Source organism: Ursus arctos, unplaced genomic scaffold (assembly GCF_023065955.2).
Source record: "Ursus arctos isolate Adak ecotype North America unplaced genomic scaffold, UrsArc2.0 scaffold_14, whole genome shotgun sequence".
Lineage (NCBI taxonomy): Eukaryota > Metazoa > Chordata > Mammalia > Carnivora > Ursidae > Ursus > Ursus arctos.
The window spans coordinates 64,177,039-64,203,615 of NW_026622808.1; the positions used below are offsets into that span (position 1 = coordinate 64,177,039).

The window sequence follows — 26,577 nt, forward strand, 5'->3', positions numbered from 1 at the left end:
AGTTATGATAACCATAATGAAAACAACAGCAACAAGAGCTGACATTTATTGAGAGTTAGAGACTGGGCACTTGGCCTAATCTTATTCAACATTCACAACCTATTTACTGATGGGAAATGGAGGTGTTTAGTCTCTGGGCCTGAATCCTAACACATAGCACTATCCATGGGCCAGGCATTGTTCTAAGCCATTCACTGTGTCCATACCACCTTATGAGCCAGTCACTCTTATTGTCCCAATTTACAAATGAGGCAACCGAGGCACAGAGGGGTTGATACGTTGCCCAGAATCCCATAGCCGGTAAATGGTAGGGCTGGGATTTGAACCCAGGTCATCCAAGTCTGAGGTCTGTAGCATTATGTTCTTCTGCCTCTCCTCAAACCTCTTCCAACTCTACCTGCACCCTGGGAGACCCTTCTAGGGACCAACACAGCAGGGGCTCTGGTTAATCTGGTTAATCCTACAGGCTTTCTCCTCCTTCTCAGAGATCTTTCCTCAGAGATCTCATTTGGTCCTCATGAAAAATTAGGAAACCAAGTCCCAGCGAGGTCAAACCAAGGCCCCAAAGCACCCACAGCTGACAGGCAGCTGAGCTATATTCAGAGCTGTCATGATTCCTTCCACTGTAAAGATGAGAAAACCGAGTCTCCTTTATTTTCCACATAATGACTACCTTCTTGCAGTGCCCTGGCATGCTGTGGAATTCCATCTAAAAAATGCTGCTCTATGCCATGCTACATGCTTTTCCTTCTCTTTCCTCCATAGCCAAGTTCAAGTACCTCCTTCTCCAGGAAGCCTTCCCTGACCTTCCCTGCCCACCCACCTCACCTCTCCTCTGAGCTCTGGGGTCCATGCTACACCTGGGCTGGATTATATGCTGTTTTGGCTGCTCAGCAGCTTCCTGTGGGCTGGGGACTCAGTGGCCATGTCTCAGGGCTTTACTGGGCACTTATCCTCCCTCTGTATGCCAGGTACCGGACGGGGCACTAGATGTACGAGAGGAGCCGGACAGGATCCCTGCCCTTTGGTGTGCGCATGCTTTTCCAGCAGTACGCAGTGGGGAACACAGTGAACCAAATGGTGATGGCCCTGCACAGAGCTGGAGCCTGGCCACGGGCTGCTCAGTTTCCCAGGGTCCAAGAGCCTGTCGGGGGTGGTGGTGCTGGGGAGGCGGGTTTCTCCACACCGTGCTCCATATGCCAGGGTCCATGGCCTGGCTTTGAGGGGCTCTGCGAATATGCTGACAGGGTGAGCCACATCTGTAGTATGCAGGTTTTTGTTTTTGTTATTTTTTTTTTTTTTCTGGGAAAAAGGACCACAGCTTCCAGCAGGTTCTCTGCAGGGTCTGAGACCCAGAGACATTTAAGACTTCCTGACTCAAGAGAATCTCCTGGTCCCGTTGAAAAAGACAACGACTACTGGGGTGACCCTGCCTCCTAGCAGGCTGGGTGTGCCAACCAGATGCGTTGGTGAGCATGGGCCATTCTGCCACAGACCGATGTTCACAAGAGGCCCAGGAGCACCCAGGCAGAGCTCACTCCCATCTCAGGGAGTGAGCACATGTGGCCGTTCTCAAGCTCCGAGCTAGAATCATTCAGTCAAGAAGGGATGTTTCCTCTATTCTCTCTCACTCTACTCCTTGCCCCAAGCAAAACCAAACACCACCAAGAAAGGAAGGTGTTTCTAAACTTCTGCCTAGCTGAGTGCCTAGGTCCTCAAGCAGCCTCTGTAGAAAATGCATTGAGGACTGGTGCCCAGCAGTGCTCAGGGTATGGGGACTGGCATCAGGAGACAGGACAGGAGGGACTTTTGGCCCTGAATTTCTCATCTGTCACATGGGGATAAGAATTCAGATGCTGTCTGCCTCCTGGGTTGTAATCTGTACTTGGGGGAGGGATTGTCATCCGTTCCTTAGAATAATAATGGCTGCCACTTATTGAGCACCTACTGTATGCTTAGGCTTCTAGTAGGCACTATGAGGTAGCCATCGGTTCCATTTTCCACAGGAAGAAACTGAGGCTCAGCAAGCCTCTTTGCACAAAGCTGTAGGACTGGGGGGTGCCAGGGAAGAGCCTCACACCCACACGTTTGGGGTTTATGCAGGGAACTCTTCTCCCTAATGGTGAGGGGAAAGTAACTGTGGGGATGGGGACCCAAACTTGACACTCTGGTGCTCAAGCTGGGCTGGTTTCTCTTCCTTCTGCCCAATAGCAGATGACCTGGCTTTGGTCCCCTTCAGCAGAGCCTCCAGAAGCTGAAACCCTCTCTCTCCTGAGGTGCTAGGTCGGCTCATTTTGGCAGTTACAAGAAAGCCCTACACCCATTCCCAGGGCAAGACACACACAGGTATCCGTCCCCTTTCCCTAATGGCCCATCTTCCTGCCAGCTCTGTCTTCCAGCAGCTCCATAGCCTATGGCTGCCCCAGACACCTATGGAGCCACCATCAGAGTTTGGATTTGGGACAGTTGGACACAACCCAGGCCAGTGACATGGGTTGTGGAGCTAAATTTGAATGCATGGTGGCACCGTTGTGGTCCCATGCTTAAGCCCAGACTAGGGGGTTCCTGGCACCTGGGGAAGGAAGGCCAGGGCCTGGGCTGGATCCCAAATCCAAGTACTGTGTTCAAATCTTCCACACCTACCTTCGACAGGTGACGTTTTGAGGCGCCGGCAGATGGCTTCAGTGTCCCCATAAGTCTCCTTGATCTTGACCACAGCCTCGGTGCCCCGTAGCTCCATGAGGGAGCGGAGCTCCTCCATTGTGCACCCGAACTCGCCCCCATGGCTCGACTCATTTCTTTGGTTTTTGGAGTAAAAATCGCTGTTGGTCATGTCACCCATGTTTGCTCCAGTCCCTGCTCGGGGTGGGCCCGAGAGTCAGCGCTGGACAAGAGGCTGCTGGGCGATGGCTCCGTGTGGCTGTCCTTAGCACAACCTCACTGGATGACTGTGGCTCCTGGTGGCCGACTTTGGGTCCCAGGGGGAGGGGGCGGCCGAGGTGGGCTGGCGACTGTGGTGGTGAGCTCCAAGGGATGTCCCTGGGCACGGGGCAACGTCCAGGGGCCGGAGGGGCTCAGGGCTGTAGACCCAGGAGTCTCCATTCAGTGGGGCCCATGCTGCTCCCTGGAGCTGGCATCTACATGGTCAGGGGCGGTGGCTCCTGTGGGGGCAAGCACAGAGTAGTGACAAGGGTCAGGCACTGGAGGCTTCATGGGACAGGGGCTCAGGAAGGCCCAGGCCGTATGTGCTTGTACACACACAGACCACCCCAAATAACACCCCTACATATACACAGACCCTAACACGGGTGTTTCCTACAATACCCCATAACACACCAGGTCACACTAAAAATCCAAATACATATAAGCCACCTGGGCACTCTACAATATACTCTCCCCAAGGCACAGCCTGATGTACCCCCAAAACACACCCTAACCCCCTAACTGTCCACTGTGCTATTTAACACACTGCCTTCATGACAGGCATTCTGGTGTATGCACACCCTGACACACACGACTTAGGGTGCTCTGTAACACCCAGCCTGCCTACTTTTAGGGCCCACTCCACCGCCATACACACACACTAGTACATGAGTCCTACTTCACACACACCCTGGTAGACATCCCCCTTCCCACCATAAACGTTATCCCACGTAGCCACACTTCTAGGAATACATCTTCACATTCCCACCCCCTCTCCTCAAAAATACCTGTGCTCACAGTCTTGTTTACATGCACACCATGCTCTCACAATCTGGAGCACAATCCCACCCCCTAAGTAATAACCCCCAGGCTCCCCAGCGTATATGCTTCCTCCATCCATGCCACGTACGTCTGCTGTTATACTGTTGTCCCCACTCTAGTTTCACAGGCATGGGAATGGGAGAAAGCCGCCCACCTTCACCCGCAGGCCCCAACAACATTAATCAAGGCCCTGGGCCTGGTCAGAGGAATCAGCTCACGCATATTCACCAGGACATTACTGAGCCCCCCCTCACCCCCTCCTTGGCCCTCAGCATGAGCTGGGGTCCATGGAGCCCTCACCTGGGGGCCCCCACAGTTCAGCACCACAGATAGCGGCTAGGACATCCCTCGGGGAGCCCAGAAGGAGGAGGGAGTACCGGCTTTTCCCTGCCGGCCGGCCCGGCCACCCTTGCAGAAGTGCAGCATCTGTGGGGCTGCCAGGAGAGAATCCAATCCACCCTGACACCCAACACCAGTGGCCAAGGTCCCCGGCAAGCGTTGGGTGACAAAGGGCCTCTGCTGAGCTTGGCGGGGCCTGGCATGGGGATTGGCCCCACCCAGTAGGCACAGACAGCTGGCCATCCTAGGTCTGGGACAGTAAGGGGGAAGGTGTGGGGGGAGGAAGATGGGATTGAGCCCCCGACTCAGCCCCAACTCCTTCCCCTTGTCCCCTGCCCCATCTCTTTGCTTCGCCATGCTTTCCTCTTGCAAAATAGTGCTGGAGGCATTTTAGAGTCAATTTCATTTTCCTAGTAAGGAACCGGAAGCTCAGAGAGGGAAAGGAACTTGTCCAGAGCCACACAGCTAGAGTGGAAGGAGTCCAAAGGTGGGCTCATCCCTGGACTCCCAACCTGGTGCTTTTTCCCCTTCCCCTAGGGGGCGCTCACTCCTTACTCTCCAAAGAGCGGAGGCTGGTGGGTGACCAGTGCCTAATGGCAGTGAACAAGACAGGCTCTTGAGTCAGAGCAACCTGGTTCAAATTCAAGTCCTCCCAAATCCTGGCTTTGGGACCCTTGGCAAGCCCCTCCCTTCATTTTTCCAAGGCTTTGTTTCCTTATCTATAAAATACTAATCGTCCCCTGTCCCTTTGCTACCTCCCAATTTATTGGGAAATAATTACAAACCATGTTCAAATTCTCTGTGTTTCCACCTGGGTTATGGGGCTTCCCAGCCATGGGTCAGGGGGTGCTGGAGCCACAGGAGAAATCTGTCATGCCTTACAGGAGGGCACCTTTACTCAAGGATGAAGTAGAAGCCTTGTTCTTACACTGGGAGCAACAAGTATCTTATAGAGTGGTCCTGATTCTGCAAGCAGAGACACAAGACACCAGAGAAAGAGTGTGCTTGAGGTCCCACCCCCAGTCCTGTTGGAGCACACATGGTCCTTGGCCATCTGAGCATGTACCACCTCCAGAACCCATAAGTTTTGACCCCAACAGTGTATCCCTATGAGAAGCAGGTGAGGAAAGGACCAGGGATGTCTGTGTGGAGATGTCATAGAGGTTAACTGCAGGGGCTCTGGAAACTACAGTCTCTGGGTTCAAATTCTAGCCCCTCCACCTCCCAGTAGAATGGGAAGAAAACCAATTTTAGTTTTATCTTATAAAAAAGGGAGGGGGAATAATAGGATCTACCTCATAGGTATTATGAGGCTTAAGTGAGTTATTTCATATAAAATATTTAGAACCAAACTAAGCATATGGGAAGCACTCAGCAATTATTGTGATTATTACCAATCCATATAAGCACTTTATGAGATGGGTAGTCTGGTTATTCCCATATAACAACATGAGGAAGCTGAGGCCAAGAGAGGTGAGGCAACTTCCCAAGGTCTCATACTTTGTGAGTGCCAGAGCTAGGATTTGAACTCAGGCAGTCTGGGTCCAGACCCATACCCTTAATCAGGACACTTTGCTGCCTCCCCTTGTGAATCTATCTCATGGGGTTCTTACGATACGTAAACGAAGTGCCATATGTGAACGAAAGTGCTTTGCAAACCACAAGGGATTTTCTAAACCCAAGGTGCTGTTTTTGATCTGTTCCCCTGCTACCTGTGGCGTGTCTTACGGGCACTGATAATTACATCTCTGACAGCACGAGCTATGAGAATTGTTAGGAGTAATTATATTTACGATGACAATAGTAGGCATGAGTTAATGGGCTACTGGTGATTTAAACTATTGTGTTAAGATGAACAATGATCTTCAACCATCTATCTACCCATCTATCCGTCCGTCCATCCATCCATCCACCCACCCACCCACCCACCCAATCATCCTTTCAATAATGGTGTTTCAGGCACTTACTCTGTGCCAGACACTGGATGATCCAGACATAGTTCCTGTCCTCCAGAAGCTGATGGTCAGGAGGAAGGACAATTACACGAGTGACTTCTATAATATGATGGGTTTGCCATGATAGGGAGTGACAGTTACTATAGCTGTCCAGAGCGGGAATATCTGATCTGGCCCAGGGTATCAGGAAAGACTTTTCCTCTCAGTATGAGTAGGGAATATTTCTTCCCCATGTAGGTTAAGCAGACCTTAAGCCAAAAGATGAACAGAAAAGAAACTCAAATATGTTATGAAACAGTTGGGAGGGGCATAGTAAAAGGTGCAGGAAGGGACCTGTATGTATGGAGGGATGCAATTCTGGGATAACAAAATTAGTTTGAAAACAGAAGTCTGCCTCTGTAGGTGATTGATCTCTAGCTTCCTTTTTTGAAAACAAAACAAAACAAAACAAAACAAAACAAAACTTTCTTCTTTGAGATTTCCCATCGCAGCTACCTCTTCTGATGTGGCCCTTTCCCCACTCCCTCCTCCCCTGCTCCTGCATTTCATGCATGCATGAGACCTCCATGCATTAGGCCACCCCTGTGCTGGGCATCTTGGTTTGTCCAAACTTGCCGAGCCCACTTTGGTACTTGATCTGACTGTGGGATTTGCTTGATTTGAGAGTATGAATCCACTGGCACAGAGGCACCGGTATGATGCCACACAGATGATCTTCTGGCGGGCAGAGCTGAAGTCCTGCTAGCTTGTACGGAATTCACCAGCTGACTGAGAACTCCACAGTTGCCCCGTATCTGTCCTAGAGCGCTCTCCACTACCTGCACCTTCCCCACCCTGACAATGGCCTGTCCTGCTCAGCACAGTGTGCTTTCCTTGGAAGCCTTCCCTGACCACCCGGGACTGTGTAAATGCTCCCAACTCCGGATGACTCTGGTATCATCCCGCACTTCACACTTTATTGCTTGGATCTACTCCGCTGTCTCCCTTCCTCGGGAGCCTGAGAGCTCTGTGTGGGCAGTAGCCATGTCTATTTTGTACCTAGTATGGGGCCTGGCATTCAGAAAGCACTCAATAAGTGCTTGGTGAATGAATGGATCAGCCCTTGGGTCATCTGTCCCTGGGAGGTATGACTTTAGCTAGGTCCTTGAACCTTAGTTTCCCCGTCTACAAAATGCAGCTGTGATCCTATTCCATCAACATTACAGGTTTGTTGGGGTCTGGAAAGATATCAGAATCAGTACTTTGATTTTTTTTTCTTTGAGATAATCCCCACCCTCCACTCCCCAGTTTCTCTTTGTTATAATGAGGCATGGGTGTGAGGCTAAAGCTGGAGCAGGCAGCCGTCTCCTCAGCCAAAGCCCCCAGACTCTGATTTTCTTGCTGCCTCACTCAAATACCACATGAGCCACCACTCTATGGCTTAGAGATTACACAAGCTGTGTGACCTTGGAGAAGTCACCTAGCCTCGCTGGGCCTCATCTGCAAAGTGGAGTTGACCCACCTGTCTTACAGACTGCTGTGAGGACTCAGGGATACCCGTGTGAGGGTTCTGCGTGAGGCTCTGGGCCTGGAACGGACACTCTACAACACTGGCTTCTGTGCCTCTGCCGGAGCCCCTCCCACCCCGGTATTTGCGAGTGCATCTCTCCCACGGTTGTGATGAGATTCACTTGCAGCCAGCACTCAACTTGGCACGGTCACCTCTGCCCAAAACGATGGGCACACAGGCTGGTATGGACTGAATGTGTCCCCTCAAATTCATAGGCAGAAGCCCTCATCCCCAGTGTGATGCTATTAGGAGGGGGGGCCTTTGGGAGGGGCTTAGGTCCTTTGGCTGGAGCACTCCTGAATGGGATTAGTGTTCTTCTGAGGAGATGTGCGAGAAATCATCTTCTCAGCCATGTGAGGACACAGCAAGAAGACAGCCATCTGCAAGCCAGGAAGAGGACTCTCATTAGGAACGGAATCTGCCAGTACCTCAATCTTGGATTTCCCGGCCTCCAGACATGTGAGAAACCAACTTCTGTCATTTAAGCCACTCATTGTATGGCATTCTGTTATAGCAGCCTGAGCTAACTGAGACATCGGCTTGCGCAGGGCATATAGCCAGGGTCCAGAGAGGGTGAGCAACATATCAGGGGTCACACAGTCAATAGGGGTCGGACCCCACTGAAAAGCCCTTCTCTATTTTCCAAGCTCCAGCTGTATGACCTTGACCAAGCCCCTTTTCTTCTTGGGCCTCAGTTTCCCCATGTGGAAAGTGAAGGAATTGGATGTGTTCTCTGGGGTCCCTTTAGGCTGTGATGCGGCTGGCCCTTCAGAATCCAGGAGAAGGTTCTGATAATATTAGATTTATGCATTTCGGTTTCATCTTATTAGCATTTAAATGACTGTATTGTTACATTTCAGTGACTCAAGAATAGGTTAGGGACGCCTTAATAAAAAGTCTTTGCCAGGAGGGATGCTGACAGGGAAGGAGCAATGTTTTTTTGGAGTTAATTTAACAAAGAAGGAATCTATCTTTTGAAGGAAGGATTAAAAAAACTCCACCAAAACCCCAAACCAACAGCTTTTTCAATCCTAACTGAAGGATGGGAGCTGGGACAACTACAAATGAAATATGTGCTAAAAATAACTTTCGGATGCAGAACCCTTCTGTTTTAAGATGTGCTGAATTTAAATGCCACCTTAATATGTATTTTTAAAGTTCCCTTTCCCTCTGAATTGTCAGTAGTACCAATGACAGATGTGAGGGACACAGGTCCTATTTGGAGATCTTGGGTGATGCCTGGTGCCTCCATGTGATAGTTTTGTGGCTTGGGCAAGGCTCTTAACACCTCCTTGTGCCTCCATTTCCTCCTCCCTGAACAGAGCCAACCAGATAGCCTACTTCATAGGGTTGTGTGAGGACTCATCAAGATAGAACTTAGCCCAATTCCTGGCACAGAACTTGGTAAATGGTGACTGTTCTTACAATGCTAACTTAACTTACTCCTTGCCTCTGTCCTCTGCTCACCCATGTTGTCCCCCACACTGCTGTCCTTAGCTCAGAACTCAGACCAATTGTACCATAGTCACAATGCCACCAGCACTGCTCTGAAGGCTGGGGAGGGTCCTAGCTTGTGTGGCACAATACACAAGGCAGTTCCTTTCTGCTCTGGTTCCAACTAACTAGTTCCCTTGGGGCAGGACCTTTTCTTTTCTCTCCTAGATGCAAATTCTGGCCTTTCAGTAGGGCCTCCCAGCCCTGGTGATGGGAATCCTCCTCCTTGGTGCTGATTCAGGGAAATGGGTGAACTCGGCCAGGCAGCCTCACCTGGAGAGTCATGGTCCCTCTGGGAGGGGGAATGTCCTTTATGTGTGTGCATGTATATGAGAAGTAGAGAGCCTGAAGGATCTGGAATGACTATGGGAGTATGGGTGCACACATCAGTGTGAGTATGCAGGGTTGGTGTGAGTGTGTCATGGTGGACATTCGGCACAGCCAGTTTGTAGTCTGGGGGCACATCTGAGTGAGAAGGATTGTGAAAACGGTGGTGTTGGGTTGGGCCCAGAAGTGATGTTGTGCGTGTGTGTGTGTGTGTGTGTGTGTGTGTGTGTGTGCACGCACTAGGCAGTCCCTGTGGTATGTCAGGAGATGTGTGCTTGGTGTAAGTGACCCTGAAGGACATGGTTTGCTGCGCAGGTCTACTGGAGTATGTCAGCATGAGTGTGTGTCTGTGAGTGTGAGTGAGGCAGAGATGTCTGTATCCATGTCTGTCTGTCAGTGTGCAAGCCCCACGGTATGTGTATGTGTGTGCCTGCACGCATGGGTGTGCATCAAAGTTGGCAATGACAATTTCCGCTTGGAATTCTTGCAGTTGGGGAGAGAGAATGAAGAAAGAGGAAGGGAATTGAAAATGAATACCTCAGAAGCGAATTTAGTGCTATTTTTAGAAAACTCCTATCCTGTTAACTAGAAAAGGAAAATCTAAAAAAAAAAAAAAAATCCCACAGAAACAGCCACGCATCAGCCTTGAAGTCACAGATGGCAGAATCAGGGCCAGGGGGTCGGCTGTGAGGGACCTAGGGTTTCTTGCATAGCTTCTCACCCTCTTGTCTGGCCTGAGGGTGGGTCAGTTCAATTCTTAGCTGCCCACCAGGGTCAACTCCCTGCACTATCCTCTGTTCTCCAGAGGAGCTGTCAATGGTAGAAAAAACCCATTTCTGGTCCTACAGGCTCCTCATATATTCCCTCATCCACCCTCCCCCCCACCCTTTCATCCATCCATCCATCCATCCATCCATCCATCCATCCATCCAGTCATCCATTCTTCAGCTGTCCATCTGTCTATCTGTCTACCTCTCTAATCTCCCATCTGTCCGTCCTTCCACCCACCTAATAAACCTGAGGAGGTGCATCTCAGACCCTGTCCTGGGCACTGAGATTCTAAGGAGAGCAAGGAAAGTGCTCAGACCCCCCCTTCCTGCCATTTTAAATCTGCTCACTCTGCCGCAAAGAGCCCCAGTAACCCCATGATCAGAATCTGCAGACTGAGTCGAATGATTCCTTCCAACTTTTGCTTCAGATTTTGGGATGATGTAACCCAAATGGTACTTGCCAGATCTTCTGGGTCCCAATCTTGGCTTGACTATTACTATTAACAGTGATTGCTAGTAAATGCTTCCATGGGCTGTGTGGTGTCACTGGCCCCACCTTAAGGATGAGAAAGCTGAGGCTCAGAGATGTTATAGGTAGCCAAGGCTATATGGATAGGATCTGGAATAGTTTAAATTTGCCTGTTCAAGTCCAAATCCTCTGTTTTTTTCTCTGTGTCCCATTACCTTTCACCAGTTCACAGTATGGCCTTGGACCAGTGCTTTCTCCCCCGTGCCTCAGTTTCCTTTTCTATAAAGTAAGTGGGTAGGTTGGACGGATGCTCTGTCTCTTTTTTAACGCCACCTTGAGGATTCTCTCATCACCAGATACTTGCTTTTCAGGGTATACGCACTTCCCTGGCCCTCCCTGCTGCCCCACTGTCTTCCCCAGCAGGAGTGGCCACCCAGTTGTAGGCCAAGTCCTGCTTGGGTGGAGACAAAAGGAAAGAGAAATGCCCTGGAACCTGGGAGTCACAAGCTGATCAGAATTCATCTGCTACCTCTGACATTTCCTGCCCCACCTTGGACCTCTGCACAGCAGTGTCTGCCTTTCAAGATTTGTACCCTTTATGTGCTACTTGTTTAGAATTCTTCCCTTTAAAAAAATCTTTGAGAGTTTTCTGAGAAGCTAAAACAGTAAAGTCACTAGCAGATGGAGAAAAGAAAGCCTAGCTGAGGCAAAGTTAGGTGAGATTTCACTTTGGGCTGCAAGAGGGGACATGCAGTGAGAAAGTTGGGGATGGAGGCTCTGCCTAGGATAGATCTGCTGCTTTGGACAGTGTTCTCTGGTTTCAGCCAAATGATTTGGCCACCTCCCCAGCCTCATCTCTTACCCTGCACAACTCTCCCTATAGATACATTGAACTCCTGAAGGCCCCTTTTGCAGCCCTGACTGCCTCCATTCTCTAGATTCTAACTGGCTATCGTGACACTGTCCTCTCCTGTTTTTGTCTGCCTTCTTCCCTCCCACCCCTTGCTCTGTTCCCACGCATTATAAGCAGAGACCTGAAGGAAGAACAAAAAATCATGATAACAGCAACACTGTTCTGTTCCCATGAGTTCTGTGAGCAGGGATGGGGAGGTGACCCCAGTGATTTGGTGCAGATGTGTAAAGCCAGGTTCTCAGGCAATGGGGTGTCCTAAGACAGGCCTGAGCCAATAAAATGATACTGTGCAAAGGGCCACTTGGGGGCCATTTATGTACACATGCGTAAGACCCACCTTGGCTCATCAGTGCCACCTGTTAGATCATACCTACTACATGCTGAGCACTGTTCTATGCACTTAATGTTTGTTATCTCATTTAGTCCTTCACAACAACCATATAACACAGGGGCTGCTGGCACTCCCATTTTACAGAGGAGAAAACAGAAAAAGAGACTACAATTATTGGTGTAAGAGCCTTGGTTAGGGGGTGGCAGAACCAGATATCAAACATATACATGCAGACACTCTTAAGATTGCCCCCCTCACTAACATCCCTCTCTCCACCAGACCAGCCTCCTGCCTTTTTCTCTGGCTTCCGATAGTAAAGCACAGGGTTCTGCTTGTTCAGTGCTCTGGACACACACAACAGATCACTGGGTGGTTGGTGAGTCTTCAGGCTTCACCTCTGACTGTGGAGCAATGGGGCTCAGGGAGCTGTCTCTGGGGATGAAGTGCTGATGGATGGACAGAGGTGGGTGCTGGGGAGGGATTGGGTGGCTGAGGTTAGGAAACCTGAGAACCCCAGGCCCCCTCTCTTCTGCAGGCTGACCGGCAGAGGCTGGGGGTGAGTGCTGTCTATGTGGTCATGGTGCTGACTGACAGGCTCCCCACACACACCCTAGGGGAGGACAAAGAGGAAGGCACTGAAGAATGGTATCCACTGGGAGCTGTCCCAGACGCAACGGTGCTGACTGTGGATTAGGGTGGGCTTTAAGGACCACGTGCCAAGGAGCTGTCCATGTGTTACGGTGCTGACATAGAGCAAAGGGTTATTTGTGCCCCTAGGAGCTATCCAGGACTGTAGTGCTGACCAATGGAGTGTGGGATTGGGGAACCCGAGGTTCTGGATGTGGGTGGAGTGGGGAGGGCACAGGGTTTTTCCCATGAGTTCTGTGAGCAGGGATGGGGAGGTGACCCCAGTGATTTGGTGCAGATGTGTAAAGCCAGGTTCTCAGGCAATGGGGTGTCCTGAGACAGGCCTGAGCCAATAAAATGATACTGTGAAAGGGCCACTTGGGGGCCATTTATGTACACATGCATAAGACCCACCTTGGCTCATCAGTGCCACCTTTCTCTGATGGCAGAAATCTCATCATTAGTGATCTATTCTTTTGCATTGTAGATGCATTTGCATCTATCTCTGGTTCCTTCTGGGACCATATTTAAGTGGTGGCATCTCAGTCTGATTTTGTTAATTTTTTTCTTCTGCAGAGTGTGGTATTCATCTCCAGACCTGCCAGGGGATGAGTCTAAGTTGGGAGACTACTGAATAGTTGTGTGAGTCCTTTGGGGTCCAGATGAGAGAATAAGCTCCCTAAAGCTAGGAAGAAACTCATTCTATATGGCTTGAGAAGGCAGAGGCCAGGAGACAGAACGAATGGAGAGGGGTGAAAAAATCAGAAGGACTCCTGGATTCAAAGGAGGAGGGGAGTCAGAATGATGCAGGCACTGGCAGGGACGGTGTGTGTGTGTGTGTGTGTGTGTGTGTGTGTGTGTGTGTGTGTGTGGTGTTTTTAAGATTCTATGTCTCACTACTGTGGCCAGTTTTCTAGGCTGAAGCAGAGCTGCCCTGGTTTGGTGACTGTGCACTCACTGGCTTCCTTGCCTTAGCCCAGGTTATCTCCCCTGGTCTCCCTGGTAGAGAGCTAGAGATCTCTGTCAGGCCACTGACTTGACCTCAGAACTGAAGGAGGTGAATCAAAAGGCCAGGAAGTCAGAGGAGCAGTTGAGAGAAGGAGCTGCCTCCCCCAGGGCCAAGGTTTCCCCTACTTTCTCTTCTGATAAAGGCTTCTCTGGGTGGAGCTTGAGGACCCCAGAACAGGGATGCTCCAAGTGCAGTTCCCTCAGGGCCACCTGTGTTGGCATCACTTTGGGGCTACTTGAAGAACAAATCCCTAGCCTTAAGCCTGCAAAGATGAGTTAGGCTGGTGGCAGAGTCCCACTGCCCTAGCACTTTGGGGTTCTCACGCCGGCCCCTCTTTCAGCTTTCTTCCTCTTGTAACCAACACTCCCCCAGTTCTGGGTTCTAGAATCTTGCCCTGTTCTTGTGGCTCGGTCTCTGGCTCACAATCACCCCTGGCTCCTGTCTCTGCCTTTCCAAATGCTACTTCCTGCTAGGGGGCTTCTGGGGACAACTCCTACCAGCCAACTCCAGCGCCCTTTTCAGTCTTCAAACCCTTGCCATGCTGATGGCCCCCACCCCTTCTTCTCAATTTCTTATGGCCTATGTGACCAATTCTGCCTAGAGGTCTGCATGACTTCTCTGTTTGGGGTCAACTACAGACTGTAGTCTTTTTCTATAGTCCTACTCTTGACCCTCTTAATGACCTACCCTCCCTGGGCAATGCCACCCACCTAGTATCAACATTCATCCTAACATAAGTAGTTCCCAAACCTACGTTTCCACCCTGCCCTTTCTCCCAAGCTCTAGAACCAACCTTCTCTGACTACCAAATGTATCCTCTGAAGGTCTTGCAGGTCTTCAGATTCCCCTAATGTTCTCATCCTTCTGTGAACCCTGCGTCACTTATGACATCTAAAGCACCTTCCCAGTCCAAGGATTGACTCAGGGTCACCCTTGACAATTGACCAACAAGGTGCCCAGACCCAGAGAGCAGCGGGGTCAGGGCTCAGGCTCCCTCATCTTCCTTGCCACCAGGGTTCCTGACCCTAGTTCAAGGTCCTCATTCACAGCCTCCCAACTGGCCTCTCACTCCCCCTCCTTCACTCTCCTCCAAATGATGCTGGTGATGACTCTCATTTCCTGTGTGGCTTCCATATTTCAGGAATTGTGCTGGCTCTGAATGTATATATCCCACAATAACCCCAGAGGTAAGCATTATTATGCCTATTTTACAGATGGGAAACTAAGGCTCAGAGAGGTGGAATAATATCATGCCCAAGGTCACACAGCTAAGGAGTGGCAGAACCAGGAGTAGAATTGGTGTTGCCTCTTAGATTTGAGCATACCGCTCTTTGGATTAAAAACCATTGCTGGGTCCTGGTACCTATTTTTTTTAAAGATTGATTGATTGATTTTACAGATTGAGAGCATGAACAGGGGGAGGGGCAGAGGGAGAGGGGGAAAGACTGAGAAGCAGACTCCCCACTGAGCCCAGAGCTCTATGCAGGGCTTGATCTCATGACCCCAAGATCATGACCTGAGCCAAAATCAAGAGTCAGATGCTCATGGACTGAGCCACACAGGCATCCCTCCTGGTACCTATTTTTAAAAAAACATATTCATGACCATGGCATTCAGTATCCTACCTGATTGGCTTGGAGCCAGCTTCCCTGGCCTCTGGTCTAAGTGGACTCTTCGCTTTTCCTGAACAACTAATGCATGTTCCTGCCAAACACTGTACCCTCCATCCTGGATTGTCTGCTCCTGCTTTTCCATTATCACAAACCTTCCTCTTCAGGGCATAGCCCCTATGTCAACTTCTTCGTGGAGTTCTCTCCAAATCTTCTGCTTCAAATTTCAGCCCCCTTCCCGTTGCCAGCCCATCACTTGCAGTTTGTTTCTTGACTTCATACTCTCTATCCCCAGTCTTGGGGTGGGTTTTGCCAGCTTGCCTCCCTTGCTAGATCATGAACTCTCTGAGAACAGGGCCTCTCCAGCCCCCAGCACAGGACCAATCTCCACCAATGCTGGCTCCACTACTGAGAAATCAATCTGACTATGGAAAGACACTGGGGACAATGAATCTTAGAGTGCAGGCTGCATTTGAGAAGTGGAAACTGGTCAGCCAGATGGTAGAGAGAGCTGATGCTGAATGCATCTAGACAGCATGCCACAGCCTTACAGGCATCAACTTGGCATATCCACAGCTAGACCCTACAAAATAGCTGTTACCAGCATCTCATTTTACAGGTGAGCAAACAGAGGCTATTCCAGGTTAAGGAGGGTGCCTAGGGTCACATAACTGTTGGATCTAAAACTCAGGCAGTCTGCTGTCAGAACCCCTGCTCACAATCAACAGCCTAACTCCTTCCTGCAATGACTCAGAAGCCCTGGGTAGTGGTGGCTCAGGCAGTGGGACCACACTGAAGTGTTTGGGTTCCAGTGAGAAGTCCTAGCGCTTCTGGATTACACTGGTCAATCCTGTGTTCTCTCCCACACCAGTGTTAGGTCTCAAAGAGGATCCTTGTAAGTCTGGCCATTCTCCACACAAAGCTGGAGGTCAGGGTAGGGCATTCAGAACCTGCCAGGAGGTAGGCTTGGGGACCATGTGGGGTGCATGGGGGCACTGGACACACCACTATGCTGAGTTTTTCCTCTGTGTTGGCTGCTCTGGCTCCAGAGCCGCCCTACTGGCAGCCCCAGACCCTAGCTCCCAGAATCCCACACCCTGAGGGCTTGCAGAATCTCTTTGGCTCCTTCATCTAGCAGGCCAGCATGCTAATGATTAGTGACCGTCCCAGCCGGCCAGTTCTGCAGCTCTTCCCCTGACTTGGCATGGCTGTCCTGGCCACTGCAGAGATGAACAGAATCCACCCGGCACCTTGAACAGATGGTGCCACTTCTAAAAATAATGCTGCACCACGCTCCCTGAGCAGCCTAGTCCCAGTGACAGAAGGGGGTGCGGGTGGGGGTAGGGGCTGCTAGCTGCACTCACCAACCATCTGTACGGGGACAGATGCAAATGCAGCCTCCCGGGGGACACAGGCCCAGGGGACCCCAGCCTCACTGAAGTTGTGCAGAGCCACAGGCCTACTGCTGATGCTCCAAGCCCTGAAATGAAAGTAAGCAAGGCCATGGCAGGTGTGTATAGCTTGGCTTCCCTCTATCCCCATCATCGGAGCTGCCTCTGCAGGCTTACCTGCACATGTCGCATGGCTGGAATCCCTACCTGGAATGTCCTCTCTTCCTTGTCTGTTGCATACTACCCTGTGTCTGGGTCCCTAGATCCACAATCTCTAGGGCCATCTCCTCTTGGGAATTTCCTCCTGTCCCCCAAAGCTCCTTCCTTCTATGGATTTTTTTTTTAAAGATTTTATTTATTTATTTGAGAGAGAGAGAGCATAAGCAGGGAGGAGAGGGAGAAGCAGGCTCCCTGCGAGCATGGAGCCCGATAAGGGGCTCAATCCCAGGACCCTGAGATCATGACCCGAGCTGAAGGCAGATGCCTAATCGACTAAGCCACCCAGGCATCCCCTTCTATGGATTCTTTTTTTTTTAAATTTATTTTTCATTATTATGATATGTTAGTCACCATAGGATTCTTAAGCCACTTTTCATTTGACTCATACTTAGTAGGGTCAGAATTCCTCTGGAGTTTACAGTCAGAGAGATCTGGGTTAGAATCCCCACTCTACCATCACTGAGTGACCGTGGGTAAACCAAAGCAGCGCTCTGGCCTCAGCTGCTGCATCTCTAAAATGGAGATGATAATCATCCCCACCTTTCAGGGTCGTTGGGAAGATAATGTGAGTTCATGCAGGGCATAGGGCTCAGCCCAGAGACTGGCCAGTGAGGGACACACAATCAACTAGAGTGAGAATGATTTCCACATGGGGAAGTGGAGGCCCTGAGGTGAAAGGTACTGCCCAAGGCCACAGAACAGGTGCTGGCAGATCTGGGCTCAGGCCTACGGCCTCACCCTCCTGATCCATTCCTTCGATTCCGAGGATGCTCCAGGGATGAGTCTCGCCTTCATCCTTGGGCAGGATTTTCCCTAAGTGCCAGTCCCTTCTCCAATCCCAAGAGCAGGGCTGGGAGGACTAAAGGTTGCCCTGAATCCTCCATATTTTTTGCCCTGAGCCTCCTCTTGCTTGAGCCCTGCCCCATCCCCTCTAGCTTCTCAAGAAGGTTCAAGTCCCATCAGAAAGTTAAAGAGCTCAAAAGCCAAAGTGCTTCCAAGGCCCCAGGAGACCCCAATCCTTGGACCCTGAAGGTATCCACATCAACAGACCCCCCCCCCCCCAATGGCCTGCAAATGCTGTCCTCCCTCTGCTTTTCTAGCTTTGCCATCTGCTTTCCTCCTTCCAGGTTTGGTGATGGGGCAACTTGTAGGGGCTGGAGCCCTGCTTCCCTCTCCTCCAGGGAGACATGGCCCAGCCCTTTTGTCACCTTATTCTGCCTTTCAAAGGTCCTTCTCCAGCCACTTCTGCTCTTCCTTTCTCTCCTGGGTTTCCTAATGGCTCTGGGGATCTTCCTAAAGAGTAGGGGGATCCCTGGGGGCTGATCCAGGCCTGGATTTTAGGCCTCATGTACAGTCTCTGAGGCATCTGTGTGGGATGTAATCCAAGGGAGTTGGGTTTGGGTTTCAGATGCAGTTAGAAGCTAGGTTCAAGTCTTACACAACTCCGAGTCAAGGGGTCTTTCTCCAGCCCACCTTACTCATTCCCTGCTTCTCTAGATATTTCAGTCCTTGACACCCCACTTTGCAGTGCCCAAACGAGGGCTTCTGCTACCCTGGCCTCCTTGTTACAAGGGACTGACAAGGCCAGAGCTGCTACCTTTCCCTCTCCAGATTCAGACCTGGCATGAAATGGGTGCCAGGTTTGGGGGGCTCTGGTGTGCACATCCCTAGTGGCTGATACCCCATGACATCAGGCCTACACAGAGCTGGTCCCTGGGCACCCTGTCTTGTACTATAGGGCTACCCCAGGAAGACTATACTCAGAGCAGAGACCACAAAGGGGCACCATTATTTGCAAAGCTTGACAGAAAAGTGAGAAGAGGCTCTGATTCCCTGAGCTTACTTGAATCCAGAGACCAGAAGGGACTTCAGAAGTCAAAATCCCTGATGCCCAAGCCCCTTTATAATACCTGTGTTACATCCTGCCTGTGCTTGCATGTCTCTCTTGACAGGGGGCTCACTCCCTCATTCCACGATAATCTGTGCCAATGTTGGTGGTTACAAAGTTTTTTAGGTTGACCTGAAATATTCTTCTTGCCAACTATTTTTAGTTTTATAGTTAATGGGCATTTTCTGACTCATGCAGAATAACCCTACTCTCTCTTCTTTACTGGAAGTTCATGACCATGAGTGCATAGATACGTGTGTGTGTGTGTGTGTGTATGTATGGCTGTGCAATCAGGCATACATGTACATATGTGTGTCTGTATGTGTCAGAGCAGGGTAGAGCACACATGTGGCTGCATATGGAATGTGTATAAGCCTGCTTGAGCATATCTGAGCAGCGGATGTGTTGAGCTGTGCAAAAAGTGTATGTGTTTCAGAAATAAGACTCTAGACCGTGTGTGTGTGGGGAGTTGTGAAGCCATGGGTCATGGCAAAAAGTTTTATTACTTTCTTGAGACTGTCTTAGTCTCCCAGTTTGGGAGGTGGGTGGGTAGTAAGAGAGGGTATCCACAGAGGCTCCAGAACAGAATAGAAAGCCAACCTGTCACTGTCTCTGGGGCTGTCTACAGAGTGGCCCTGAAATTTGAACCCCCAAATCGTGCCACAGATGACTTCAGCTCTCCGGGAACTCTGCCATTAGGGTTCACCCTGAACAAAATGATGGTGATGACAAAATGGCATTTTAAAAGAGTTTTCATAAAATGCTTTTCAGTTTGAAGTTCATAAAAAACCCATTAATTATTTCCATTTCCCAAGTAGGAAACTAAGGTTACAGAGACTCAGGGGCCTGTGGCAGGTCCTACACAGAATGATATCTCTAGAGGACAATCTGTGGGCTCAGGATCCTGAAAGAACATGTAACTCCAGGGCTGGTCACCACCAGCCATGGGTGGATAGGTCTTGGGGAAGCCTGGCTAGGAGGTCTGCCATTATCTGCCCTGCTCAACTGTCTTCCTTCTTTGGGTCTTGGTTTCTCCATCTGTAAAATGAGGAGGTCAGATTAGATGGCTTCTAAGAGACCTTCACGTGATAAGTCCTGGACCCTGGATCAGACCCGGGGAAGAGGGCCTCTCTGGCTCCTAACACCCCCAACCCTGATGGGCATGGGTTTGCCCTTGGATCGGCCAGAGTCACCTTCTGGGCACTGAGACATCTATGGGGGAAAATTTCTTGTTTTAATAATAAAAAAGCAACTCAGAGCTTCCTTGTGGACCACCAGCCATGCCTTAGCACAGGGTGTTCCCTCCCTTCTTGCTTCTCTGCCTGGTGGGCTCCTATTCACCCTGCAGGGCCTAGCTCAGAGGGCTCCTCCTCGATGAATCCTATGCTGGCCCCACTCTCCAGACAGAGTCAACTGACCCCTCCATGAGGCTTGACTGTTCATGCCCTAGAGGGCAGGGGACTGTGCCATCCATCTTCAGGTCCTCAGTGTACCTGACAAACACAGTTGGTATTTAGCAGAAGTTTGTTGAGTGGTTCTGGGAACCTATAGTGTGACCTCAGGAACTGAGAGAGAATAAGGTTGCCTGGGTCATGGACTTATCTACTTCAACAAATGCTTGCGTTTGAATACAAAGGCAGAGAGCATGCATTGAGTACCTACTGTGTACTCAGCACTGGCCTCCAGGAAGGATGGAAGCTGTGACTGAACTAGGAAACAAGATAACATTTCCAGCAGGGATGTGGCCACAGTTGTAACTGCAAGTGAGCAGTAATAGTAATAAAAATAATCATAAAAGCAGTTAAGTTTTATTACTACCAAGTGTTACTCCTTACATTCAGATTTTCCACCCATGATCTTGCTCATACCCAAAACAGCCTCTCAGGTAGATGCTCTTATTTTCTTTATTTTACAGATGTGGAAACTGAGGTTTGCAAGGTGGGGTGACTGCCCAAAGTCTCATCAAGGTCAGAGTCCCAAGGCTGTGCTCTTAAATGTCAGCACTCAACAGATTTCTAGACCCAGACCAGCATAAATAGAGCTGCCCTGTGGTGTGGACACCAGAGGAGTGGAATGTAGTGTTCTGGGGGAACTGAGAAAGCCACTGTGGTCCTCCTATCCAAGGTGGAGATATAGTGACAGGCATCCAGCAGGGCCGGGGGCTGGGGGATGGAAAGAGGTTCCCAGGATTTTGCCATCTTTAGAATCCACTAAGGAAACCCCCAGTGGGATTCTTCTCCCCTACACTGCTGACAGGTGCGAGGCGGGGGCTTTGGCTGACCTGGCAGGCTGGGTGTGAGGGGTGGGAAGCAGATCGCAGCCCCTTCCTGTGTGTGGAAGAAGTCAAGAGTGAAATCCTGGAGCCGTCAGCCTGGCCACATCACCTGCTGTTAGAAATGGCCCCCAGGCCAGAGGGCTGGCGGCTACCCAACATGGTTTTGCTGATGAGTGGTAGGCCCGGGGAATCAGCCCAGCCCTTTTCTCTGGGTAGCTCGGCTATGCTATTGTAACTAAGGATGGTTATTAGAAGGTGTTTTTCACAGTTTGGCCCTTTTTGTCTCGCCTGTGACCCTGGGGCAGAGGGAGCAGAGTGCCCATTTTATGTTATTTATTTTTTTAAAGAGGGAGTGGGGGGAGGGGCAGAGGGAGGGGGAGAAGGAGAGAGAATCTCAAGCAGACTCCCTGCTGAGTGCAGAGTCTGATATGGGGCTCAATCTCACAACCCTGAGATCACGACCTGAGCCAAAATCAAGAATCAGACGCTTAGCCGACTGAGCCACCCAGCTGCCCCAGGGAGCCTGTTTTAAAGACAAGGAGATTGAGGCGATAGTGAGGCAGGTGGAGCGCCTAGGGTGCACAATGCAAGGAGGTGCTGGCTCTCAGGTTCCTATAAATGCCGAATCCCCACCCCGCCGCCAGTTGTCTGCCCTGCGATTTAAGTCCACCGTGATTACCCCTACGCCTGCCTTCCTCAGCCCCACCCCAAACATGGGGCAGAGACTGAAAAGTTACAATGAGATTCCAAACCCATTCTGGTAACTTTGTGGATGAAACAGCCACAATAGATCCTAAGGAATACCTGGAATTGTAAAAGATATTTAAAGTCAATGTCTCTACTCTCAGCGCCCCGAGCAGCAAAGGATTCCAAGGGAAACAGTTCATTTCTCACCGCCGCTCATTTGGCCAACTTTTGCTGAGGGTCTGCTACATGCCAGGTCCTGTGAGATGCTATATGGTTAGAGTGGAACCAGACCCTGCCCTGTTCTCAAAAAGTTTTGCCTCATTCCCTCCCCATGTGGTACAGTGCCTATGCTTTATAACAATTTAATAAAAACAATCATGATCAGCTAACATTTACGGAGCATTTTCTATGGCACATTTGTGTATGTCATCTCACTGGATCCACACAATTCCATGAAGCACGTATACTTGTGACCCCCATTTTGCAGAAAAGAAAACTGAGGCAGAGAGGTGACGTTGCCCGAGGTCACTCAAGCAGGACACAGTAGAGCTGGATGAATGCTCAGTAAAATACTTGTTGGGTGAATGAATGAAAACGGGAGAGGGCAAACAGGTTATCATCCAAGTAAACATGAGGGTGATAGAGTTCAGTAAGCGTGGCCATGAAAGAGCCCCAGGAGCTCCAGGAGATAAGGCTTCCCGGAGATAGTGCTAAGAGAGGGTCAAGAATTCTTCATGCTTTTGGGCAAACTTAGGCTGCAGGCTTCCAGGAAGAGGGTGACAGTGACAGCTGCCCATATCAGTTAGCAGCGCGAGAAGGCTCCGATTTCTCTGTCTCTGAGCCTGACCACGTGTCCCACCTATAAAAATATCCCAGGCCAATGGCCCCCTTTACTCTGAGAGAGTGGGCTCAGAGACAGACTGGACCTGGGCAGGTAGGAGGGGAAGAGGAAGTCCCCTCTGGGCTGGCCCAGGCAAGGGCCCCTGCCCAGAGCCCTCCCACTCCCTGGCTGCCCAGGGATGGGCCTCTGGCCTTCAGGGAGGGGGCTGAAGCTGGACACCCTGACACCCAAGCCTCTTGAGCTGGCACCTTGGTTGCCAGGCAACTATGCAGCTCAAGTTTCGGGCATCAAGGACAGGGCCCGGGTGAGGGTGTCAGTAAATAATAATAGATACAGCCCAGCCCAGTGGGTCTGCTTGAGATATATCAATCTCAGATGCAGGCAGGGCCTGAGTGGTCCTGCTGTCATTTCGGAGATGGGGACACAGACCCGGGAGGGAAGGGGAGTGGCCTGACATGACCAGTGGTAGTGAAGGAGCAAGGGCATCTCTGCCGCGAAGGCTGGAAGAGAAGTAACAGTTCAGAAAGCGATGGCAAGTTTAGCTGCCATGTGCAGGGCACTGGCTTTGCGCCCAGCACTGTGCCAATGGCTCCTCACACCAAGGCCCAACTCATCCACAAAACAACACAGTGAGGTGTAGATGCTGACTTTATGCCCATTTTATAGATGGGGAAACTGACACTCAGAGAGATTGTGCAACCTACTTCAGATCATTAGCTGGTGTGACTTGAAGTCTGTAAGATCCACCCTGGACCTGCACTGGCCCCAGGGACACAAAGGGTATAAGTTGAGGACTGAAGGACCTCATAACTGGTAGTCTTTGATCTCTTCAGCAATCTCCTCTTCAGCAAGGGGAGGAGTATTACTGTCTTAAGTAATACTTAAGCTCCTTAAGACAGGAGCTTCCTGTCTTAACAATGAGGATGCTGCACTCGGAGGGTTAAGTGGTGGTCCTCAGGTGACCTAAGCAGTAGGTGGGGAGGTGGGATTTGAACCCACATCTCTCTGGCATTAAGTCCTGGGCTGACCTGCTGCCCAGTTCACTGGCAGAGGCCTGGGGCAGTGCCCCTCTGCCAGGCCTCCCAGGGTCAGACATCTCTGCCCCATGTCCCCCAGCAGGGTGAGAATTCTGAGGGATAGGACCCCACTCCCCAGCCCCTGAGAGAGCCAGCAAGCCCCAGCATAGAGCAGTGACCTTTGATTCTAGGCCACTGGACCTCTTCCTGGGTTGCCCGCACCCCCACCTCCCGCAACCTGAGCCTGCTGGGGACATGCAGGTTACCATGGCGACAGCACATCAGATACTGACCTGGGGACCCGCTGGCAGCACAGGGGAGGGGCAGGACTTGCCTCAGAGGGATTGCTGGAGGGGTGGAGGACAGGGGGCCTGGGGTGCCCTGCAGCGGCCGTGGTTGCTCTGTGGGTCAGGCCAGGCACAAGCTGCTATTTATAATTCTGCTGAATGGGCCCAGTGACCCGACCTGCTGTCTGACTGCCCGAGGAGCCCAGCAGCTGCACAGAGGGGAGGAAACTGCTCAGGGACTTCCTCCTGGCCCCCAGCTCTGACACGGGGGTGAGGGAAGGTGGGGGTGGGGTGGGGGTAAGGACAGGACCCTTCCCTCTCTCCCACAATCTGCATTAGTCTCAGCATCCACCCTTCTGGCCAATCCTGCCCTCATCCCTGTGTTCTGGGCCAGGCTGGGCCAGTATGTATATGTTGGGTGGGGGGCTGGTGGTGCTGAAGCCTGGGCTTTGGTCTTACGGGGGCAGAGAGAGGCTGTTCTGGGGTGCCTCGCACGGAAGGGAGAGGGGAGAGGGGGGAGGGAAAGAGAAAGGGGAGAAGGAGAAGCTGTAAGACAGAGGGAACTTGAGAGCCAGCGGTGGGAGGGAGAAGGGGAGGAAAGGAGGTGGAGGAGGGAAAGAGAGAAGAGGGGGAGGAAGGTAGATAGAAAAAGGGAAGAGAAGAGGGATGGAGAGAGGGAGAGGGAAGGAATGAGGGAGAGGGATAGAGGGATAAAGAGCTAGAGGAACTGGAAGAAAGGCATGGAGACTGAAACAGCCACACAGGCAGAGGAAGAGGGAGGGACAGAGTTCTTTGGCCCGGGAGGTCAAGCCACTGGTCCAGAAGCCAAAATGCAAACATGACTTGGTCACAGGGCAGCTCAGGGGCCTGTGAGCAGGAGGAGAGAAGGGGGTATGCCGGGTGCCTGTGCTGGCCACCCAGCCCCCTTGGCCAGGGCCAGCACTCTGGTCCCAGCCTCCTGCCTTCAGCCGCTCTTGCCACCTGGGGGCACAGGGCAGGGCAAGGACTGTTCCAAGGTCACCGGAACCTGGCCAGGAAAGGCACAGTGGCAGCTCCTGGGGCTTGCTGGGCTGTCCGCCCTCAGATGCGGGTTATTTTGGGAGCTGAGCAGCCAGAACACACCTCCCTCCTCTCTTGTTCCTGGGCCAGTGGCTGCTGACTCAAAATATTCTCTCAAGGAAACTATCTCCCCCAAAACCAATGTCACTTCTTCTAAGAGGCCTTCCCTGACTTTCCCCAGACTTAATGCTCTGCTCACACAGGGCCTGGCTTAGACCTTCAGCTCAGTACTTGTCCTAGGGAACCATGGGCAGAGCTATGTACCCATCTCCCCTATTAGACTGTGAGCTTCAGGACCAGGAGGGCTATTTCCCTGGTACCACGTGTGATGTCTGCCCCTCACAGTCTTATTAAGTAGCATGAACAACCCTGAAGTGGCAGTATCGGCCACTGTTTATTGAGCACTGCCGAGGTCCTGAGAACTCTCCATGCATTGTCTCCTTCTTTAACATCTCAGTACCCCTGTGTGTAGGCTTTGTTAGCTGGCCGCATTTTACAAAGGACGACACCGAGGCTCAGACGGGCTATGTGGTTTGCCCAAGGTCTCAGTTGGGGAGCTGTTGAAGCAAGACCTGACCCAAGGCAGTCTGATTCCAGAACCCAATCCCATGACTACTAGACATACGGTCTCCCCAGGTCTAATGATCGCTTCCACTTCTCTGACTCTGTTTTAGAACTCTCTGTGGCTCCCCAGGGCCTCTCAGATGAAATCCAAACATCCTGCCTGGTGCTCTGTTTGCCTTTATGTGCCCTTCTGCTGGCCGGGCAGGTCTCATTCTCCCTCCCATGATCTCCTGCTTCTAGGGCCCCTTCTGCTGTTCCTGGGTTTATCCGTTCCACGACTATTTAGTGAGCACTTATTGTGTGCCAGGTGCACTGTGCTTGCTCTACTGGGAAAGATGGACCGTGCAAAGCACTATGAAGAGAATACGGCACTACGACCAGCTGCCTGGGGACCTATTTCGCCAGGTGGATGTGCAGAGAGCTGGGGCCAGTGTGTTTCAGGCAGAAGAAACAGCATGGGCAAAGGCCCGGAGGTGGGAAGGGGCTGGGTGCGCTTTTAATGATCCAAAGAGGGCCAGTGTGGCTGAAGCTTGAGTGAAGGGCAGTGAGCAGAGGCGAGCTCAGAGGTGGGCAGCGGCCAGAGTGTGCAAACCTCGGATTCCATGAGGAAACTGGATTTGACTCTTGGTGCAGAGGGATGTCTCCAAAGAACTTCAGGCGGCAGACTAGCACAGAGTTGTTTGTTTGTTTACAGATCCATCATCCATCGGAGAACGGCTGTCAGGGTGTGAGAGGGAGAGTGGGAGCAAAGCAGCTCCTGCGTCACCCAAGAGGGTGTGGACAGGGCGGCTGTGGTGTTGAGGAGTTACGGGCGGGTGGGAGTTAGGAAGTAGAACCAAGAGGGTGAGCTGGGGCCCGGGGCTGGGGGGAAGGCGTGGATGATAAAGGCTCTGCCTTCAGCAGCAGGGTGGATGATGGTGGTGCCACTTCCTGGGATGGGAAGTCGGGGAGGGAGCGAGTTTTGGGGGTGGGTGGACATGATCAAGAATCCCGTTTTGGACTTGTTAACTTTGAGATGCTTGTGAGAAATCCAAGCAGAGATGCCAAGTGGCCAGTTGGATGATGAGTTGGAGGTGCAGAAGGGAGCTCTGGCTAAAGATATAAATATGGGAATCAGCAGCTTAAGGATGGTATTTAAAGCCACAGGATAGGGTGAGATCATCGAAAGAGAGAGAGAGAAGTAAGGGAAGGGAAGAGGCTCAGAGTTGAGCCC

The 26,577-nt window shown here is 51.2% G+C and overlaps 1 protein-coding gene and 1 long non-coding RNA gene across 15 annotated transcripts in view; one reads left to right on the top strand and one right to left on the bottom strand.

Moving 5' to 3' along the window:
- Positions 1 to 26,577, bottom strand: part of ATP2B2 (ATPase plasma membrane Ca2+ transporting 2) — a 365,663-nt gene that overhangs the window by 112,121 nt on the left and 226,965 nt on the right. For 7 of the 13 annotated variants that reach the window (XM_026501360.4, XM_057311933.1, XM_044385062.3 and 4 more), the window contains one exon: positions 2,644 to 3,161. In XM_026501360.4, the coding sequence (XP_026357145.1) occupies positions 2,644 to 2,842 (199 nt within the window). In that variant the 5' untranslated portion in view covers positions 2,843 to 3,161. Of the gene's footprint in view, positions 1 to 2,643; positions 3,162 to 4,044; positions 4,232 to 23,747; positions 23,863 to 26,577 lie in introns of those variants that run through there. The other 6 variants (XM_048226715.2, XM_048226714.2, XM_044385059.3 and 3 more) reach the window with 2 other exon arrangements.
- LOC130543632 (uncharacterized) overlaps positions 16,441 to 26,577 on the top strand; it is a 32,414-nt gene continuing 22,277 nt past the window's right edge. Inside the window, exon 1 of one of the 2 annotated variants that reach the window (XR_008959127.1) lies at positions 16,441 to 16,647. This is a non-coding gene — a long non-coding RNA (uncharacterized LOC130543632). The remainder of the gene's footprint in view (positions 16,648 to 26,577) is intronic. The other variant, XR_008959128.1, reaches the window with a different exon arrangement.